Source organism: Pelodiscus sinensis, chromosome 16 (genome assembly GCF_049634645.1).
Source record: "Pelodiscus sinensis isolate JC-2024 chromosome 16, ASM4963464v1, whole genome shotgun sequence".
Classification (NCBI taxonomy): domain Eukaryota; kingdom Metazoa; phylum Chordata; order Testudines; family Trionychidae; genus Pelodiscus; species Pelodiscus sinensis.
This window is the reverse complement of record NC_134726.1, coordinates 41,155,672-41,176,748: the sequence shown is the minus strand read 5'-3', so window position 1 is coordinate 41,176,748 and position 21,077 is coordinate 41,155,672. Positions and strand designations below refer to the sequence as shown.

General features: G+C 54.0%; 1 protein-coding gene across 5 annotated transcripts in view; it reads right to left on the bottom strand.

Moving 5' to 3' along the window:
- Nucleotides 1-261: 261 nt before the first annotated feature.
- Nucleotides 262-21,077, bottom strand: part of IL21R (interleukin 21 receptor) — a 47,763-nt gene continuing 26,947 nt past the window's right edge. For 3 of the 5 annotated variants that reach the window (XM_075899961.1, XM_075899960.1, XM_075899959.1), the window contains 7 exons: nucleotides 19,585-19,690; nucleotides 16,990-17,195; nucleotides 16,025-16,179; nucleotides 14,071-14,248; nucleotides 12,248-12,335; nucleotides 11,543-11,627; nucleotides 267-5,428 (listed from right to left, as the gene is read on the bottom strand). In XM_075899961.1, the coding sequence (XP_075756076.1) occupies nucleotides 4,448-5,428; nucleotides 11,543-11,627; nucleotides 12,248-12,335; nucleotides 14,071-14,248; nucleotides 16,025-16,179; nucleotides 16,990-17,195; nucleotides 19,585-19,690 (1,799 nt within the window). In that variant the 3' untranslated portion in view covers nucleotides 267-4,447. Of the gene's footprint in view, nucleotides 5,429-11,542; nucleotides 11,628-12,247; nucleotides 12,336-14,070; nucleotides 14,249-16,024; nucleotides 16,180-16,989; nucleotides 17,196-19,584; nucleotides 20,588-21,077 lie in introns of those variants that run through there. The other 2 variants (XM_075899962.1, XM_075899963.1) reach the window with 2 other exon arrangements.

The following is a 21,077-nucleotide window of genomic DNA, read 5'->3' as shown; positions in this document are numbered from 1 at the left end:
TCATGGGCACAGCCCACTTCGTCAGATGTGCCCACGAAAGCTCGTGATACCATCAACATGTTTTGTTAGTCTTTAAGGTGCTACTAGCCTATTTGTTGTTTTTTAAGGTTTTGTTAAATATTTTTACGCTTCATTTGACAAACTTTATTTGCCTTTCTGTCGTCCTCACTAGGATTTAACTTCCACTTTTTAAATGATGCCTTGTTGTCTCTCACTGCTTCTTTTACTTGGTTGGTAAGATGATGCTTTTTCTGGTTCTCTGTGTTTTTAATTTGGGGGATACATTTCATTTGAGCCTCTCTAATGGTGTCTTTGAAAGGTTTCCCTGCAGCTTGCAGGGATTTCACTTTTGGCACTCTACCTTAATTTCTATTTAACAAACCTCATTTTCCTGTAGTTTCCCTTTCTGAAATCCATGCCACAGTGTTGGGCTGCTGAGGTGGTTTTCCCTCCACAGGGATGTTCCATTTCATTATATTATGGTCACTATTTCCAAGCAATGGCTATTAGGCAGGATGGGCAGGGAGGGTGTCCTTAGCCTCTGTTTGTCAGAAGCTGGGAATGGGTGACGGGGAGGGATCACTGGATGATTCCCTGTTTGCTCCTTCTGGGGGCACCGGGCATTGCTCATTGTGGGCAGACAGGACACGGGGCTAGATGGACCTTTGGGCTGCCCCAAGTCTGGCTGTCCTGATGCAGAGTCCCAGGCAGATCCCCTGCACTGATTGTACGTCAGCTCTAGTCACCTCTGGGACTGGATCCTGCGCTAAATCAAGAATTGCCTTTCCCTTTGTGGATTCTAGAAACGGCTGTGCCAAGAAGCAGCCATTTAAGGTGTCAAGAAACTTTATCTCCGCTTCCCATCCAGAAGTGTCGTGGACCCAGTCAATTTAGGGGTAATTGAATCCGCATTCTTACTGAGTTTTTTATTTTGATAGCCTCTCTAATCTCCCTTAGCATTTCACAATCAGTCACTCTCCTGGGGAAATAGATTCCCTCCTGCTATATTCATACTATTAGAGCATGGAACTACTATACACAGAGATCTGTGACACAGTTTGGGTTACACAAGATTTTTACTGCATTTGATTCCCCACTCTCTTTCACTTAGGCTATGTCCACACTGCCTTTTTTGGGGGTAAAAGATACGCAAATTGTGAACCACAATTTTCATATCTTTTTCCACTTGTTTTTTCATCTACACGAGGCCAAATGTCGGAAAAACCTCCTCTTTTGGAACATCCCTTATTCCTAATAAAATGAGGATTACAAGGATGCCGAAAGAATGCACCTGCTTTTTCGGAAACTCTTCCGGAGAAGGGGACGTGTTCTCTGGATGCAGCAGAGTTCTTCCGGGTTAGTGGAGGTATCCTGGAAAAACTCTGAAGTCTAGACATAGCCATATAGTGCTCCTCCCCCATTAGCATGACCTGCTCTGTCCTTCTGATAGATTTTGTACCTGCTATAAGTGTGTCCCCTTGATTGTCCTCGTTCCACCAAGTTTCTGTGATGCCTGTTATATCAATAGCCTCCTTCAGTACAAGGCACTCGAGTTCACCCTTCCTAGGATTTAGACTTCTTGCACTGGTATATAAGCCCTTTACAAACGTCACCATTCAGCCATCTGCCACTACATGATGTGATTGAATGGGACTCTTGCAAAAGCCTGACCCCCCTTCCAGTTTCATTTGATATTAATGTTAGAAAGTGTGGGGCTATTCCCCACGTGGGAATTTAACCTCGGAGCAGTTTAAATTGTGGCCACAGTCTGTCCTGCTCTTGCAGTGATGCTTCTCTGCCTTCTAGGGCACCCTGAGGGAGTTAGCTGAGCTCCACCCCACGGCTGATGTGCTGTGTGTCCTGCACCAGGGAATGTCACTGCTCATCAGCCGCATGCAACCCAAAGTGAGTTCCAGACAACACGAGCCGACGGTGTGAACGAGCTCTGTGCAGTCCCCAGCTCGAGCGGAACATGGCAGCTGCTTCCCAGAGCACACCAGGCATGGCAGGAGACTCCTGTTTCCAACCAGAACAGCTGGAGGGGAGCGGCAAGGCTGAATGCAACTGGGTTTGTGTTGCATCGCAGTGGGAAGCCTGCGAGCATTGCAGGGAAAACCGACCCAGAAGAGAGGGCAGCCTCACTCCTCCACGTGGAACCTGCGCGCAGCATGCCTTAGCACTGTGCAGAGGCCCTGGGGCTAGGGTGCCCCTCTCTCAGTCCCTAACGCCCCGATGCCCAGGTTTTCCCCGGATGGCTCCTGTCCAAGTATGAACTCAGCCTATGCCTGCTTTGCTCAGAAGACCAGCCACATTCGCAGTGAGATGGGAGGTACAAGAGAGCTCCAGGACACAGTGCCATGCTTGTGACTCATTAGACCCCTCCTCAGCGCTCCACTGAGATGGGCAGTGTCTCTCCCCAGCCAAGCAGGTAGGAGCCATGCTGTGCTGGTCACACCTGGAAGTCCCCTCTCATGGCTGGGCCAGCAAGACCCAGGCTCAGTAGGTCCCAGATTGGAGCGCTGCTCCCCAGCCATGCTGGTCTCTTTTCGGAGCTGCCTCCCGCCAACACGCACAAGAGTGATGTTACCTGTGAGAGCCGACAAGTCTCGAAGTCCCAGCTCCCGGAGTCGCGTGATTACATGAGAAGTTTCCACTTTCATGCCGAGGCAAGTAGAGGCAAGTGTCTAGCCCTCACGGCTGCGGAGAAAAATGTGAACCAAGTGCAGCCTGAGGGCTCCACAACCAGCTGGGAATAAGAACCTGGAATTTATTGTCTGTAAAAGTCTCGTCTGAGTTTGAGGCCCCGTGTGACTTTTGACACTTGAAGCTGGTGACGCTGTGCCAGAGGGGGCTGTAGTGGGAAGCTCCTCTCTGCAGATCTTAAGGGTCTTATCTCTGTGTGGGCCCCTCTCCTGGGGGCCTGTGCATGGTCAGCATCAGAGCAGGGTCTAATATCCCAGGCTCTGAAAGTGACTATTTGTTCCAACAAGTCTCCAGCTGAGCAGCAAGAGATGGAGCAAGGATGTGCACTCTCCTGCTGCCCTCCTGAGGGCATCCTACAGCACCTCCACGAGGCTGCACCACGTCCCGCCAAAGCAAGCAAACAAGAGGGGGCAGAGCTGTAGGAGTGGAGAGGGAGTTGGAGCCAGAGAGGCCCTGGAGGGGCACATAGGGGATAGAGAGGTATGAGGTCAGAGGAGCTGTGTCAAGAGGGGGAGCCACATCCAGTCCCCACCACCACGGCCAGCCCTGGAGCTCGGGTTGCACAGTCCCCACTGCCCTGGCCAACCCCAGTGCTTGGGCGACCAGGCAACACAGTGGCTTCACGTCCACCTCCACTTGCCTGCCCTGAGCCCCCCACAACCCTGAACTCAGCTCCCCCACATTCCATCCCACACTTAGATTTCCGATTGCAGCCCCCACCCGTCAGAAACTGAAGTTATTTTATTTTGCCTAGAACTGGTGATGTGGCAGAAATCCCAGGTAACAGGAGGGATGGGGGTGGGGGGAGTTTATTGGAATCACAGACAGAACAGAATCATTGAATCACACTGGAAATGCCGTGGATTCCAGGCCTGGGCCCTTACACTCATTAACAATATCATATTAACTGTGCAATGCCAGTACCCTAAACAACACCTAACACAGTCACGCAACAGCCGAGCAAATGCTTTCCTGATCCCAGTGCACGTGTCTGTCTGAAGCAGGAACAATCCAGGTTTAGCACAGTTGAACAGTTATACTGCAGTAGTGCCCGAGGCGCAAGGTCGGGGCGTCACCATAGACAGGTGGACAGACACATAGTCCCTGCTTTTCTTGCATAAATCTACAAGCTACTACAGAGCTGTAAGTATCATGCTTAGAAGGTATTTTTAAAGATGTTGCTTAAAGAGTGACGAGAATTTGTCTGGAGTTGGAAGATGTTACTCTGCTGAGAAACTGTTACATTAAGTTGGAGGTTTAAAGAAGGATGGAGTACGATTCTGGTCTGCAGAATCTACAGTCAAGTCTGACTGGAATTTAGCCTGAAACTGAAGTTCTGGTCAGTTTCTTGCACGCTAAAGTTGTGGTGGTGATGCTTACAAAAGCTCTCCATGCCACCAAACTCTCAGGACAAGTGAGACAAGCAGGAAAGGGTCACTTGAAAGTTTCGCATTCTCTTTATAAACATGACTTCAAAATGTCTGGGGCCATGCCCCATGCTAACGGTCACTTCTCAGGGTGCAGCTGCTTTTCCTGCGTGGAAGAAACAACATGCCAAAGCTCAGGGTGCACCAGTGTGACCAGGGAAGCTGGCAAAAAGTTGACCATGTCAAATTGGCTGTGATACAAAGCCAGGGTGTCTAGCAGTAGAAAAAGGCAAAATTCTGTGCAGCGGTGGATGTGAGTTGCAGGAGATACAGGGTGCTTGCACTCAGCATGTTTTGTTGTGTTCCTGTTGTGCTGCTTAGTTTTTCTGGGCTCCTGAATGAGGGCCCAGGCCTGGCACTGGTGAGGAGCAGGCACTTGTCTGCGCCCCTGAGGGTGGTGTGGCAGAGCCACAGGAGACCCACTGCTTGACATAACTCCGTGGGAAGTCCTCGCCTTCATTTCCGAGTGCCACAGATCCAGAACTACAGCCTGAATCGGTCTGACTGTTCTTCTCAAATTCACACTCAGTTGGACTCCCACAGTCTGAGTCCACAAATCCACTGTCAATGGTGTCTAAATCCAGGCAAATTGCTGGGTACCCATCACCAGTTTGTGAGTTAGGAGAGAAAAAGTCATAAGAGCCATCGCTGTAGGAAGCACTTTCGCCATCTGGAGAAGACAAAGAAACTGGACTTCCTAAATCCCATTGCTCAGGTTGCAGGCAAAGGGCCTCTAAAATACTCCCCATCCCTCCTCCTGGTGCCCCTGCCCTCAGGCGGTGCACCGAGCGACTCGCACTGCTCCGCGGGTGCTGCACAGACCTGGAGCCCAAGGCAACAGTGGCATCTTGTGCATGCTGGGCAGCCAGAGGCAGCCCGCTGGAAATCTCACTGTTGTCACTGTCAAGATTAACTTTGGGGTAGCCGTCCTCCCTATCGTCGTTGGCTTGGTCCAGATGCTCATGATCCCTGTGAGCACTGTTACAGCTGCATTGTGGGTGACAGGGGGTAAATTCGTCAGCCACAGTCACGGTGTCAATAGAGAGATGGCCATATGACTGGTCCTGTGTCCCACTGCTCCTATTCCAACTGGACAGATGGGACTGGCTGTCCTGACTGTGCATGGCCAGGCAAGACACACAGGGCCTGGAGAGGTGATCTTCATTGAGTTCTTTCAGCTCCGCAGATGCAGTGTGGTGGGAAAGGTGCTGGCTGTAAACTTCTAGAACTTCAGGAAGGACAATTCCCCATTCAAAGAAATCCAGGGTTGCTTTGGTACAGGATGCACCAACCCATTTCTGTGCAGAGACACAAGGAGAGAGGTTATTAAAACTATGCTCAGGCATGGCCTGTGCTGGTGAATCACATTGCTAAGGACAGGGAGGCGGCTGTGGCTGGTGGCAGCCCAAGGAACTGAATTGTTTTCAGAGGGAAATTGGACTCTAACCAACTGGGAAGGGCAAGAATTTCAGAGGCATTATTGCCAGCCCCAGTAGTTGCAGGAGAATTAGCTGGAAGTGAATTCACTTAGTCTCAGAGCGAGAGCCATGTTAGTCTGTAACTTTAAAAACGAGTGGTCCTGTAGCACCTTAGGCTATGTGTACACTATAGAGTTTTCTCCGGTAGCCCTGAAAAACTCTGCTGCATCCAGGGAACGTGTTCATTTTTTCAGAACAATTTCCAAAAGAGCGGGCACATTTGGCACCGTGTAGACAGGCCAAATGTCAGAAAAGCCTCTTCCGGAAAAAAAGTGGAAAAAGGTACACAAATTGCGGCTCGCAATTTGCGTATCTTTTTCTGGAAAAAGATTGCAGTGTAGACATAGCCTTAGGGTATGTCTACACTAGACCCCTAGTTCGAACTAGGGTGGCTAATGTAGGCATTCGAACTTGCAAATGAAGCCCGGGATTTAAATATCCTGGGCTTCATTTGCATGTTCCCGGGCGGGCACCATTCTGAAGTCCCCTTAGTTCGAACTGACTGCTCGCGGCTACACACGGCAGTCAGAAATTAATCCGAACTAAGTCCTTAGTTCGGATGAACTGTTACTCCTCCTGCATGAGGAGTAATGGTAGTTCGAATGAGGAGCTTTAATTTGAACTACCTAGCTCGTGCCATGTGGAGCTGCAGGCAGGGAGTTCGAACAACCGGGATTTAAAAATGGTGGTGCCCAGGAACATGCAAATGAAGCCCAGGATATTTAAATCCCGGGCTTCATTTGCAAGTTCGAATGACAACATTAGCCACTCTAGTTCGAACTAAGGTGGCTAGTGTAGACATACCCTTAGAGACTAACCACAATATCTAGAGTATCGTGAGCTTTCGTGGGCCAAACCCACTTCCTCAGATGGTGCCTAGGACTACTCGTTGTGTTCATTCACTCGGTAGTTTTGTCTAGCTCTTCCTTTTGCACGTGTGTCCCTGCCTTTGTACCCTGACTGATCCGGTCAAGCTCCTGGCCGGGCCTTTACTCCCCCTCACACAGCCCCCCTTTCCCCTAACACTGCCTCCTGCTGCATCCAACCCTGCGGCTCAGCCTCAGTGGCCTCTGTCTGCCTCTCACACACATGATGCCCCCTTTGCCTGGAACACCCCAAAGCCCTTTGGTTGCACCCTGGCCCTGGTCTCAGTGTTCCCTTCGGAGTGTACATAATCTGAGTCTCTGTGTGGCCTGCCAGCCGCAGTGCACCCCCTTGGCTCTGTTCTCGCTCTCATTTGTCATATCCATCTCCATTCTAGCTCGTAAGCTCCTGGGGCCACGGACACATCTGTCTGGAGAGGGAGCCCTTCATGCTCGATGGACACGGCCCAAAGAAGAATAAACACTTCATTGTCTTTATTTTGCAGCCATCACTCCTGGTGGGACCCTTGAATTCTCTTTGAAACTCTAGGAGTTGGCCTACACTACCACTAAGGCCCATGTAACTTATGTTACTCGGGGTGTTAAAAACCCACAGAAGTTACATTGACGTGTCCGGTGTCCACGCTGTGCTGTGTCAGTGGGGGACACTCTCCCGCCAACACAGCTTTTGCTTCTTGTGGAGGTGGAGAAGTTAAGTTGGCGGGAGAATGCTCCCCGGCAGCAGGGTGCCAGCGCAGGAGTGAAGACAAGCCCCAGCTCAAACTAGACATTGTCCCAATGGCCCTCACTAATTACTATCTATCTTGTACATTGCAGTAGGGCCCAAACTGCTGGGCGCAGCAGAGACATCTAAAAAAATTCAGTCCCTGCCCCAAACTGCTCTCGGCCTGACAGAGTCGTCTGAGATGTCGGGGGACAGGTCTGGAAAGCAGCTTGTACTGTCTGACACTCTGCACAGAAATCACGCACACCAAGCTGTGATCACCCAGTTTATACTGATGAACTGAGTGTTCGCCCCGGCTGCCTGTGAGCTGGAAACAATCGGAAGATGCTCATACAGTGCAAAGGCTGTTTACAAAAAAACACGCAACCCCCTTTTCTTGGAGTTCAACAGGCAGAATGTACCTGCTGCTTGCCTGCCATCTCTCACTGCTTTTCCCAAGGTCCAGTTCCACCCAGAGTACAAGAACTGTGCAAGGTAACGAGTACGCAAATCTCCTCTGCTTCCAGCCCTAACAGTGCTGCCTGTTCTTGGTGATGGGACTCACTTTTCCCTGCCAGCCATGTCTGGAGTGGAGTCTGCCGGGCACATCCGCAGACAGGAATGGAGAGACATTTCACCCTGACAGCTCTGTGCGGGGCAGATATGTGAATTGGGATAGACTAAATGGGCCGAGAAAGCCTAAGGTGCTGGGATACCACCCTCTCAAAACTGCACCACTTTGGAGCCCGTGTTTTTCATTCTTCCATAACTCAAAAATTACTCAACAGATTTTCCTTGAATTAAAAATAATAATGAGAAGAACCAGGCCTGACCCCTATCTGGGCTGAGCCCCACTGTGGGGAGAGCAAAAAACTAGGGGTAAACCCTCAAGCCCTGGCGCTCGCTGCCCACAGCCTCTACCCAATCCCCTGAGAATTGGGCTCCCCTGCCTCTTCCCTCTGCTCTGCCTGAGCAGAATTTCCAGCTCCATTGCAAGAGGGCTCAGCTGCCTGGCTTTGTGCAGTCAGATTGTGGCTGAATCTGTCCTAGAAAAGTTGGGTTTTGCCAGCTGGTGATAAAGTCCCTGCTCAGGTGTGAGCAAGGTCACCACATCCTCTGCAGCGCCCTTGTCTGTGCAGTTCGTGCTGTGGCTGATAACTGCGTGGGCGACTGCTGCTTTATTCTGCAGCTTTATTAATTTCCCAGAAGTTTCTCATCTTAGAAATGAGTGGCCTTTCATTCCCTCTCAGCAGCCTCACAAGGAGCAGCCTCCGTCCTGGCCTGGTGGAGAAGGGCTGCCCCTTTTCCACCCCACAGCAGGACGCCGCGCCCTCTGTCCGAAGGCCCAGAGAGCCTCTGGAAGGGGGTGCTCAAGGGTGGGCTGCTGAGGAGAGTGGAAGAGTCACTGCAGTTCAAACTCATGTAGCCCAAACCGAGACAAAACCAGCAAACGTCTCCAAAGTCCGTTTCTTCCCGGCAGTGCCCAGCAAAGCGCAGCTCCCCCAAGGCTGCTCCTCTGCTCCCCCCCACCTGCCTCGCCTCTGTGGCTGGTCAGCACAGACCCTGCCTCGCCTCTGCTTCCCGGGCAGGGCGTGCATGGCTGCACTCGCTGAGCCCCCAGAACATCGCCACGTTGCCTGGGAAGCCCATAGGGGAGTTAGCGCCAAGCCTGGGGCCCAGCTGCTGGGAGGCAGGAGACTGTCTAGGAGTTAGCAAGGGGTGGAAGCAGCCGCACTCTGCTGGGAGGGAGTTTTCTTCTCTCCCCTGTCCAAGAGCTGGCTTAGGCCTAAAGCAGGAGATAGAAATGTGTATCGTGCAGCTTCCCTACATACGGCTGGGAGCCAGGGACGCTGCGGGGCCTTTCTGAGTCCTGCTGAGCCCGTGGCCTCAGTGATATCTCGGGGCCTGAATGCCACGTGCTCGATTCACATACAAAATCCTTCCTTTGTCACTCCGAAGTGTGCTGCCTTTCCTTGGGCTTGAACGCCCACTAGGCCTTGCTCTACGGAAGGGGGTGGATGGGTGTGTGCAGTGGTTGTCTGCTGGGCCTGGCAGTACTTTGTTGTCTTCTTCGTTTCTGCCACACTAATTACACCCAACTCTCCAGTCTCATGTCTCTAATCAAAGGACTTCTTTGTCTCTGAACACCTTCTCGCTTTGCCCTATTCTGCTGGAGATGCTGGGACCAGCACGGTACATGGTGTGCCCGGTGCACACGGACCATTCAGTCACAGGATGGCAATTAGAGTATTTTCAGTACATGCTTCTAGCCCATGTTCTGCAATTCTGAGCTAGCGTCTTGTGGTGCCAAACTGGGGACTTGCTGTGGAAGTAAGATGCTGTTTGGATTAGGGGCTCGGGTACTGGCTCAGTTATTATGCAGTAAAGGTAGGGTCACGTACAGGCAAAGCTGTCTGCGCTGCGGCCGCCGAACGACCCCAGGGAGAACGCCAAGATGGCAAAGCCTGGCTGGTCAGCCCCAGGGAGACTCCTCCAGGCATAGGAAACGTGTTTCAAACTCCTCGACAGCAAGAGAGGTGAGAGGAGAGCAACGGGCTCGGTGGGCTTAGCGGACGTGCGGATGGTGAAAATGGAAGAAGGGTGCAGCCATCAGAAGGGGCACTGGCATGGGAGCTCACTTGGATTTGGTTCTGCATGAACCCAGGAGCAGTAGATGTGAAATTTATGCTTGTAACCAATGATCTCTCTGGGCATCTGGCTAAAGTCTTGACATTAGTGTTTCTACTGCAGCTAGTGAGTCTCTCAAAGGCTACATCTATACCGTAGCCTTCTTGCGGAAAAGCATATGCAAATGAAGCGTGGCGTGGCATATCGCCGTGCTTCATTTGCATAAGTAATGAGCAGCCGTTTTTACACAAGAGGCGTTTGCGCAAAAATGAGTGGTGTAGATGGCTCCTTTTTGCACAAACCCTCTTGCGCAAGAGCCAGACAGACGTAGCCAAAGGGTCAGAGAAGGATCAGAAACAAGCGGCAACTCGTGAAGTGTGTCTGATGAGAGCTGCTTTAACAACAGGAAACTGCCCGAAAACGAGAAACCGTGAAATCTGCATGTGGACATTGGCATTATCTTCATGCATCCATTGCATGGCAGGGCCCCGGGCCGTGCACTGCCATCACACTGGGGTTCACGGTCTTCTCCCCTCATTTGAAAACCCATCAGAATTGTCACCAAGAACCCTGCTCTTCGCAAGCCAGGGAGGGAAAAGTTAAGAACTAAAGCAAAAGCTTCAGAGGGGGCCGAGTTGGTCTGTAACAGGATAAACTTACAAAACAACTGATGGGCTGGTAGCACTTTACAGACTAACAAAACCTGTCGATGGGATCATGAGCTTTTGTGGGCACAGCCCAATGCTTCAGATGACTGGAGTGCTTGGCTGATTTAATGATAGAGATGTAGCCGTGTTAGTCTGGGGTAGCTGAAGCAAAATGCAGGACAATGTAGCACTTTAAAGACTAACAAGATGGTTTATTAGATGATGAGCTTTCGTGGGCCAGACCCACTTCCTCAGATCAAAACGGTCTGGCCCACGAAAGCTCATCATCTAATAAACCATCTGGCTGATTTAAGTGAGAAGAGAGTCAGGGTAACTAGATATAGTTACTGACTTCAGGGGGCAGACGCCTAATTCAGAGACATTGCAGCCTGATGAATGTTACTGGGTTGGTTTATTTACTCCTTCCAGGTCTAAGCATGTCTCCAGGCTGATAGCTACAACTGCTCTGGGCTGTAAAAGATCTCTGGGAAGGAGGGGACTGCGCAGGCTAACGCTGGCCTCCAGGCATAAGCCGAGGCCTGTGGGATGAGAATGGTCCTGGTGGCCGGCCAGCACTCACATGGGAATACAGCAAAGCGCTTGGCTGACGGTGCCCTGGCTGTACCATGTAACATCCCGTTTAGGTGGACGGTTCCCCATTGCTGTAAGCAACACACGAGCCACATTCCAGGGCAGCACAAACCTAGCGCCCTAAATCCAAAGCAGCAGGTAGGGGCTGCAGGGAGCTGCTGCAGCTTCCCCGGTGCTGTGAGCGAATCTGCTGTCTCTGCTGTAAAAAGCACCACAAGGGGGCAAAATAACAACGTGGCCAAGAAACCTGAAGCCTGGAAACTGAAAGCAGGGTGCTAACAACGCCCCAATTCCTGTCTCTACAGCCCCGAGCTGGCCAGCAGGCTGCTCTTGCCGCAGGCAGACACACTGGGGAAGTCAAACCAGTGCCCAAATGTCACTTGACACTCTCTTCCTCCCACTGCTTCCTCTGGAAAGCCCCAGCCTGCGTGCAGGAGCGGGGCCATTTCCCTGAGCCCACGGCCAGTCGCCCCGTGCGTACCTTGAAGTCTCCGTTGTGCACCACGTACAGCGGTCTGAAAAAGTGAGCAGGGTTGGGGATGAAAACCCCCAGCTTCTTCCAAACGCTGGAACAGAAGAGAAGAGCAAGCGTTCAGTGCCCGGCATGTGCTGCAGGCACAAGCTGGAGGGGCTCTGCTAAGAAGATGGATGGATCTGCCCTCGCCCTTCTATCGCTCGGGGTGGGCCAGGCCTTCGACGCGTGTGGCCTGCAGGCTGGGCGCTTGGAGCCCTTCCTCCCATAATGCTTAGCATCCCCCCTCCCGAAATGCTCAGGCCCCAGGCTTGTCCCAGCTTCTGCCCCGGAACTTTGTGGTCCTTGCCTCCCACTCCCCGTGGTCTCCCAGGCCCGGGCCCCCTCGAGCCCTCCCGTGGCTACAAATCCCAGGTGCTTCCTTCACCCAGCCAGAGTCTGGAGATCACAGCAGCTTGGCCGGGGCTCTGCTCCCACGCGCCAGGCCGGGTCTGTGTGAACGAATTAGCCGTGCCCCACGATCGGGCCGGGCCACGTGAGCTCCACCAGGGGGCAGAGTGCCTCAGACAGGCCATGGCCCCAGGCAGCGGGGTTCTGAGCCCAAGCACAGCCCCGTCCTGTTCAGCAGGAGGGGACCGGGCACCAGGGCGGGTACCAATGGCAGCGGGCGGGGTCACAGCCAGCCAGAGCAGATGCTGAGCAGCGCGCCCTCACCTCTGGTGCATGGTCAGGAACACGGTGACCGGGACGGCGAGCAGCGCCAGGGCGAGCAGCAGCACCAGCCATCGCATTTCGGGACTCTCTGAGGGCGAAGCAGCCGGGTTAGTCAGTTCTCGCCCGGCAGTGCCACTTCTGGCTAAAGATGCCAGAGCAAGGAGAGGTCAAGGACAGAGGGGTGGAAAGGTGCCACGCTTGCTACGTCCAGAAGCCGTTTCCATGGGCTCTGTGACTGGCCTGCGGCACAGCCCTCTGGCGCTGGGGTCCGGCACGTCCCCTCCTTGGGAGTCCAGCTGGTGGCATTGCCATGGCAGGAGGGTCGACAGCACAGTCTGACCGCAATCTGGGCCTTCTGTCCATCGCCCTTTCCATAAGGAAACCCGGGGACACAGAGCTTACTGTGCAAGGCTGCTCCATGGACAAAGGGTCCTTAGCACCTCCCTGGGGCAGCACTGGGCTCCAGGAGTAGGTGAGGACGAGGCAGCCCGTGGCCTGGGATGCGGGGGAGGGACAAGGGAGCTAACTTCCCAAGCAAGGGGGAGTTGGTGGTTTTTGTCAAGCTCCACACTCCAGAGAAACATTTTTCACTCTAAAATAATGAGCATAAGCAGCTCGCAAAAGGTTCTGCGGCCAATTCTAAAGCATATGGTCACAGTCCACCCATAGACTCCCTCTGTCCTCTTCCTACAGCACAGGGCAGAAAGCACCCTAGCGACCCTCGGGGAGATTGCAGGAAGCCCTTTGCCCTGATCCCTCTGGTGGAAGTCCCCTAGCCATTGGCCAAATACACCACTTGCATGGCTCTGTGCGTGGGCATGAGTGCTGTGCACAAGTCAGAAGCGCCTTGCCTGCTGGGAAAGCCGGATTGCTGGGCCAAACCCCAGTGCCAAAGCTGGATATAAACTTCCCCAGGTGAAAGTCAGAGCCCTGAACACGAGCGGGAATGTCGGACCCCGCACTGCCGGGTGGATCCTGTTCATCCCAGGCACCATCTACAGAACTGGTCAGAGCCCGTCTAGGTACATCCACCCGCCACGTGAAACCCGAGGCAGGGAGCCTCAGAGCTCAGCTGGGCTCGAACCTGCCATGTCGACACTGGGCTCAGGCTGCAGTGGGGGGCCTGAGCCCTGGGAATGGGGCACGCGAGAGCCCACTTGGCTGCACAGAGGTTTTAGCACTAGCATGAGCCTTGCAAGGCCGAGTCTGCGGCGCTCTGAGCCGTGCTGCCGTGGGTTTTATAATGGAGCCCAGCCGTGCCCTCCAATCTCACGGTCTAGTCCCTACTGTAAAGCCAACGCTCAGATCACAGCAGCATCAGGTCATAACCCAACCCCCGTCCACCTCAACACACCCTGCCGAGGAAAGGTGGCCATGGCGGCATGCCCAGCTTGGGCAGACCAGTTCAGGGGCTTGGTCGCTCTGCTGGAGAGCTGGACAATCGCAGAGCAGTAGAACTGGAAGGGGCCTCGAGTCCAGTCCCAGCCCTCATGGCAGGACAAGCACCGTCCAGACCATCCCCGCCAGGTATCTGCCATGGTGGAGATTCCGCAACCTGCCTAGCCAACGTATCCCAGTGTTTCATCCCCGACAGGTGGGACGTGTTTCCTAGTGTCCAACCTCAACCTCCCTGGCTGCAGTTTAAGCCCCTTGCTCCTTGTCCTGTCCTCCGAGGCCAAGGGGACAATTTGTGACCCCCTTTTAGGTGCACAGTGCAATGGACTCAGCTGTGGCCATGGCCCTGGCTCTCGTTCTAATGAACCAGTTTCTGGAGCTGCTCTCTAGCGTCAGACGGGAGGCAAAGGGGCTGATGCTCTGATTACCCTCCGGTTCAGTTTTCAGGGTCAGCGGGTGACTCCACTCGCTCCAGAAGCCCAGGTACTCGGAGCCAGGCCTGGGCTTAGCCCGCACTTGGAACTCATAGACTGTGTCCCTCTGGAATTCCAGCGGCAGGAGCACCACGCTTCGCGTGTCCTCCGGGATCACTTTGCTCTTCTGAGTCTGGGAAAGGGAAACACCGCGGCAGCTTTTAGCAGAAGTGGAGGCTTTGGTCCCAGTCCCCACCTGCTCCCCACCCCCAAAGGTTCTGTTTCTGACTAAACGTGTTGGTTTCAGTATTAGACTGACGAACTGTAACCTTTTAGCACCCTCTGATCCCCGCCTGCCTACCAATGGCCCCCCACGGGCGACAGGCACAAAATGGAGCTGGCCTGGTAGCGCCCCAGCTCTGCGCTAGCTGGCCCATCCGCAGGCAGGAGGCGAGGTTCTGTCGCACAGCCCACAGCTAGAGAGGTCTGAATGGCCCTGTGCTGCCAGCTGAGAGAGCCCTTGCGGGGGCCCCCAGGGAAACGGGACGTGGCTGGGCAGGGCTACTCCACCACACCCGGCCTTCTCTACAAGCTGCAGGCAGGAGCAGGGGTGCAGGCGGCGGAGGCACAGGGGCATGTACAGGATTCAGAGGCCCCAGATTTCCCCCTTGTAGCTGGCCCCGATTCCCAATGACTCTCCACACACAGGGGCGCAGAGGGGCGTTGTGGGGGGAGCGCTGTGCCTGCTGTTCTCCCACCCAGGCTGTGTGAGGGGAGGGGAGCGCAGGAGAGCAGCGAGCTCCAGCCTCAGGCCCAGAGCTTCTTCCCAGCCCCAGCAGGTGCTCGGCGGCTAGCCCCAGCTGTGCGGGGGCAGGGAGAGGATGATGGGACTTCCCTTGCAGGGAGCCATCAGGGTCAGACCAGAATCTCCCCTGGCTCCAAGGAGCTCTGCACTTCCTGCCCCCGTCACTTAGCTACAGGGGAGCTACCCCCATCCCCCAACCTCTGTGCATCCGGATCCCCCCCAGAACCTCCAGCTGAGCCCCCTACACTTGAGCTGTCAATCTGCTGAGCCTCCCTATGGCATCTGGAGCCCACCCCCACCCCGATCCCCCTCGAAGCCTCAAGCCCCTGGGCTCTCCAAACAGACTCAGACTCCACTGGTGGCTGAAGTCGAGGGGCCCCAGCCTGTCCCTCTCTCCAGGGAGCATCGGGCGGATGCGGAGCCATGCAGCTATGCCAGGGTCTGGATCTCTGCATAAGGGCCCTAGGGCCTCCTGTCCTGTACCAGTGTCAGTGTCACGAATGGGAACCTCCCTGGGGCTGATGCTGATGGAATGGCCGGGGCTGATCTACACGGCTGCAGCCCAGGAAACAGCCAACCCCCGACAGGGCAGCAGAGAGGGTCTAGTGGGCCAGTCCCTGGGACCTGCAGCTCCAGGCTGACAGCTGTGCAAGCATCTTCCTGAGACGTCCCCCTCTGGACTGGGCCCTGGACAGCAGAAGCCGGCAGCAGCCCCCTGGCCCTGGCTCCTGCCCCAACATGCTGCTGGCTTAAGCTGACAGCACTCGGCGGGGAGGGAGCAGACCCTATTTCATACTTTCATTGCCCTGCCAGGCCAGCACCCAGCCAAGCAGCCGTGGCTAACCCTGTGGGGGCTGCAGCATTGGCCTGGGGTGCGACTCATCCAGCGGAGGAGAGGCCTGAGCTCCAAGTCTTGCCTATGAAAGTCAGAGCCCCTCAGACACAAGGAGAAATGATCCCAGTCTCCATCCAGCGCCAGCCAGGCAGGCCAGTCAAACGAAGACACCGTGTGCACCCCGAGGACTCCTTCCTCTCCTGCCCCTCCAGAGCTCAGCGCTGTTACTTTACAGAGGCTGGGCCTTCTCCTGCTTTGGCTCATGCCTGCACACCTGTTCTGCTGGTGTGGTACGTACACTCCCATCGGTACCCTCGCTTCCCTCTCACCTCCCAGGTATCGCTCTTCTTCTTATACCGCAGCTCGTACTGCAGCTCGTTATCCAAGTTGTAAAAGACCGGAGAGTTCCGATAGATGGTGTCCCAGGAGATGTTGTATCCCTCCGAAAGCACGGCCGTCAGGTTGAACGGCGGGTACGGCTTAACTGGGGTGCAAACACAGAAAGAAAATTGTGCTGATTTGCACGGTCCTGAGACCCTCTGCTCTGGCTGGGTGCAGGGGACGGGAATGGTCTCTGACAACAGCACCCGTCACTTATTGCTCATGCCCTTGCAAGGCCGTCTGCTTTCCGGTAACCCTCTGACACGTGCCTCGACGCTCCTTACCTGAGGCTCCATTTCGGAACCAAATACTGAAACTCCACCAGTAGGTTGGCAGCCCCTTGTGGCCTGTGTGTGTCTAGTTGGGCACCCAGGAACCTCGTGGTTTATTGCAGGATTCAGGGTTCAGCAACGTGCTGTGTGAACAAGCTACACCAGCATCCACCCTGACTGTCCTGTCATGAGGACCAACTCCCCTGTACAAGAGGCAACTCAGGAAAGAGGCAGGTTTCTAGGGGTATTTGATGCCACCTGACAGGGCAAGAACTTTATGTTGCTCAGATTTCCCACTGGAACGGCTGCTACTGGGCGTGTTTGTGACACGTCCGATGGAAGCGACCCTTCACGGTCATGTCTGCTTCTGGCTGAATAACTAGCATTGTGGCTATTTAGACATAGAGCAGATCTGAGGCGGGAACAAGTCACCTGCTACTCCAGGGACACGCGATATGCAGGGACCGACACATGCCCCCCACTCCAGCCTGGGCAGAGGGCCAGCCTTATGCAGCAGGCCCCCCGCCTGGCAGCATGCACGCACAAACCCCTAGGCACTCCCATGTGACCCAGAGCGACGTGTGCCCAGAGGCACCGGGATCGTGCTGCAGAAAGGTAGGTTCAGCAGTTCATGTACTTACTGTTCTGGCTCAGATGAAATTCACTGCATGCTTTGGAAGTTGTGTACTGCCCATCGGCCAGCTTTGTCACATCTACCCTGAACATGTCGTCAGAATGGAAATACTTCAGGTCCATGCAGCATGCGTACTGAGTGTGAGTAGCATTTCTGGACACCTGGAGCAGACTGCAGGAGCGCTCCGAAATGTCCATCTCTTCTTCAACAAGCCTTTAAACATCAAACACAGCCCCCTCAGAGAATCACGGGACTGGAAGGAACCGCGAGAGCAGATTCCACAACCCCCTGGCAATTGATTCCAGTGTTTCACCAGCCTGACAGGCAGGAAGTTTTTCCTAATGTCCAACCTAAACCTCCCTTGCTGCGGTTTAAGCCCCTTGCTTCTTGTCCTGCTCTGAGAGGCCAAGGAGAACGATTCTTCTCCCTCCTTGTAACAACATGTTTTAATGGGGCTAGTTTGTGATTTGTGAAACATATAGGGCTGGCCCGAGCCATTCTTGCACCCCATGCAGTAGGCGCGCAGCGCATGCATGGCCCCTCCCTGGTTGATGTGTATGGGGCACCACGCCCCCAGGCATCCGGGGCATGCGTGGTCCCACCCCCATGCAGCAACCTATGGGGGGCGCCTGATGCAGCGCCCCTTACCACGTCAATCAGATGCCCCCCATAGGTTGGCACCTCGGGTGGCTAGCCCCCTTAATCCGGCCCTAGTAACACACGTAACTAAAATGAGTTAGCAGAGAAATTCATGAAAAGCAAAAGTGGCACAATTAGGTTTTTAAATGGAAATTCACTTCTGAATGCCAACAAATACTTGCAAAAAAATCCCTCTATCTACTCAGCTCTAAGCAGAGTTATGAGAGATCTTGGGAATACAGTGAGCAGGAAACAGCCCTGAAGTGTGGTAGGTAAGGGGAGATGGGACATTTCAAAGTCAATAGATGGGGTGAAACAAAAAACAGGACTATGCAGCACTTTAAAGACTACCAAGATGGTTTATTAGGTGATGAGCTTTCGTGGGCCGGACCCACTTCCTCAGATCAAATAGTGAAAGAAAATTGTCACAACCATATATACCAAAGGATACAATTTAAAAAATGAACACGTATGTGTTCTTGATCTTATATTCCTGCGCATCCAGAAATATAATTTATGCCATCATGTGCCGAAAGTGTCCGTCTGCTATGTACATTGGGCAAATGTCTCAGACACTTCGCCAGAGGATCAGTGCCCACAAAACAGATATTAGACAGGATCACAAAGAAAAAACAGTTTCTTGCCATTTCAACCAGAAAGGACATTGTCTCAACGACTTGATTACCTGCATCCTGCTTCAAAGGCCTTTTCAGACTACACTTGAAAGAGAATCCTCTGAACTGTCATTCATGCTTAAATTCAACACTTTACACTTAAGTTTGAATAAAGACTCTAATTATCTTACCCATTACAAAGATAGCTTCCCCAATTATCACCTCTAATACCATTAGCTCACAGACATTTACCCCCCCCCCCATCCCCCTTCTGTTCTGAAATGTGATTTGTCCTTTTCATATGTGTTCATTTTCTTAATTGTATCCTTTGGTATATATGGTTGTGACAATTTTCTTCCACTATTTGATCTGAGGAAGTGGGTCTGGCCCACAAAAGCTCATCACCTAATAAACCATCTTGTTAGTCTTTAAAGTGCTACATTGTCCTGTTTTTTATTCAGCTCCACCAGACTAACACGGCTGCATTTCTATCACTAATAGACGGGGTGTTAGAGGTTACTCTCCAGGCTAGCTACAGCTGCACGGTCTCTTTCCTTCAGGGCCGTTCCTACAAACGAGCCCTCAGGGGCGGATATAGGGCAGGGCGAACGGGGTGGCCGCCCCGGGACCCGCGCTTAAAAAAGCCCCGCGCATGCGCCGTGGCAAAGGGGGGGCCCCGCGGAGTTATGCTGCCCGGGGCCCTGGAAAACAGTCATCTGCCCCTGCGAGCCCTACGCGGATGCAAAGGCAGAGGAGGGTCAAGGGTTACACTAGCAGGGGGGGCCCAAGGACACAGATCTGGCCAGAAATAAAGCCATATGCTGGCAAAGGGTGGGCCACAGCATTATCCACATCTGAGTCCTAACACTGCTCCAAGCCCAACAGCAGCAGGGCCAGTCTCAGGCCTGGGAGACGGAGGAGCATGCATGGCGGGAGGCAGTGAAGTGTGTGTATTGGGGGGTGATACCGCCCTGCTATGGCCCGGGGGCAACGGCTTTCACAGGCTCCTGGGCAAGGCTCCGCACCCCCAGCAGGAGGGGGGCTTCGGGTGGCAGAGTCGGGGCAGAGAGCCTGCCAAGCCGGCTGCAGCATGGGGCTGGACCTCCCCCCAGCCCTCAGCACTAGAGCAGCGTGCAGCGCCCAGGCCCCTCTCAACTGGGGCAACTGCCTCCTTTCCCCTCCCTGCCGGGAGCCGGGTTACGGAAGCCAGAAATGGGAAGTCCCCTCGAGTGCGGGGGAGTGAGTGCGGTCGGCGGTGAGCCCAGAGGCCTGAGCAGGAGAGCGGCGCGCTCTAGCCCCTGGCAAACGGCTGCAAATGTAAGCCGTGTCCCCGGCTCGTGAGTACCTACCACGTGGCCGTGAGGTTGTACAAAGTCCCACTGGGCTCAGTTTTCTGGACACACGTCAGGGTCTGCACATAGTCCACAGAACAAACCAGATCTTCACAGCACGTAGCTGCACGTGCAGGGGGAGAGAATAAGGCAACAGTTTCAGTGCCAGACCCAGGGCCCCTCATCCGCACTCTCTGTGTTCTATCATTTTGACAAAGGCTTTAAGAACATTTTAAATCAGCTGCTACAAAATTCCTAAGTCTTGTCAGGGCTGCACCAGCCATAAGTTCTGCTTCTCTCCCTGGGCAGAGAAGAAGGAGCTGCCCTTTTGCTTTGCTGGCCGTGAAACTAGTGCTTGTTATTTTAAACAGCAGAGTCATGTACTTCCCCTCCCCTCCCCCAAGAACTGCACTCCCTGCAGCACCTCTGTGCACTTTCTCATCTGGGCAGTTGTTTGTCAAGCTGCAGCGTGTGAAAAGCCAAAAGCAACATTCAAAACAGCCACCAGACTGTCTCTACACTATGCAGTGCTTAGCGACGTGGCTGTGTCAGTACAGCCGTGCTGCTTCAAGCTGTGGAGTGCAGCCATACCCCAGGTGTCGTGGCTGTGTCAGTACAGCCATGCTGCTAAAAGCTGCATAGTGTAGCACAGACATACCCTGAGTGACATGGCTGTCTTGGTACAGTCGGGCTGCTAAAACCCGCGCAGTGTAGCACAGACATACCCCGAGTGACATGGCTGTCTTGGTACAGTCGGGCTGCTAAAACCCACGCAGTGTAGCACAGACATACCCCGAGTGACATGGCTGTGTTGGTACAGTCAGGCTGCTAAAACCCACACAGTGTAGCACAGACATACCCCGAGTGACGTGGCTGTGTTGGTACAGTCGGGCTGCTAAAACCCACGCAGTGTAGCACAGACATACCCCGAGTGACATGGCTGTCTTGGTACAGTCAGGCTGCTAAAACCCACGCAGTGTAGCACAGACATACCCCGAGTGACGTGGCTGTGTTGGTACAGTCAGGCTGCTAAAACCCGCGCAGTGTAGCACAGACATACCCCGAGTGACGTGGCTGTGTTGGTACAGTCGGGCTGCTAAAACCCGCGGAGTGTAGCACAGACATACCCCGAGTGACGTGGCTGTGTTGGTACAGTCGGGCTGCTAAAACCCGCACAGTGTAGCACAGACATACCCCGAGTGACGTGGCTGTGTTGGTACAGTCGGGCTGCTAAAACCCGCACAGTGTAGCACAGACATACCCCGAGTGACGTGGCTGTGTTGGTACAGTCGGGCTACTAAAACCCGCACAGTGTAGCACAGACATACCCCGAGTGACGTGGCTGTGTTGGTACAGTCGGGCTGCTAAAACCTGCACAGTGTAGCACAGACATACCCCGAGTGACGTGGCTGTGTTGGTGCAGTCGGGCTGATAAAACCCACGCAGTGTAGCACAGACATACCCCGAGTGACGTGGCTGTGTTGGTACAGTCGGGCTGCTAAAACCCGCGC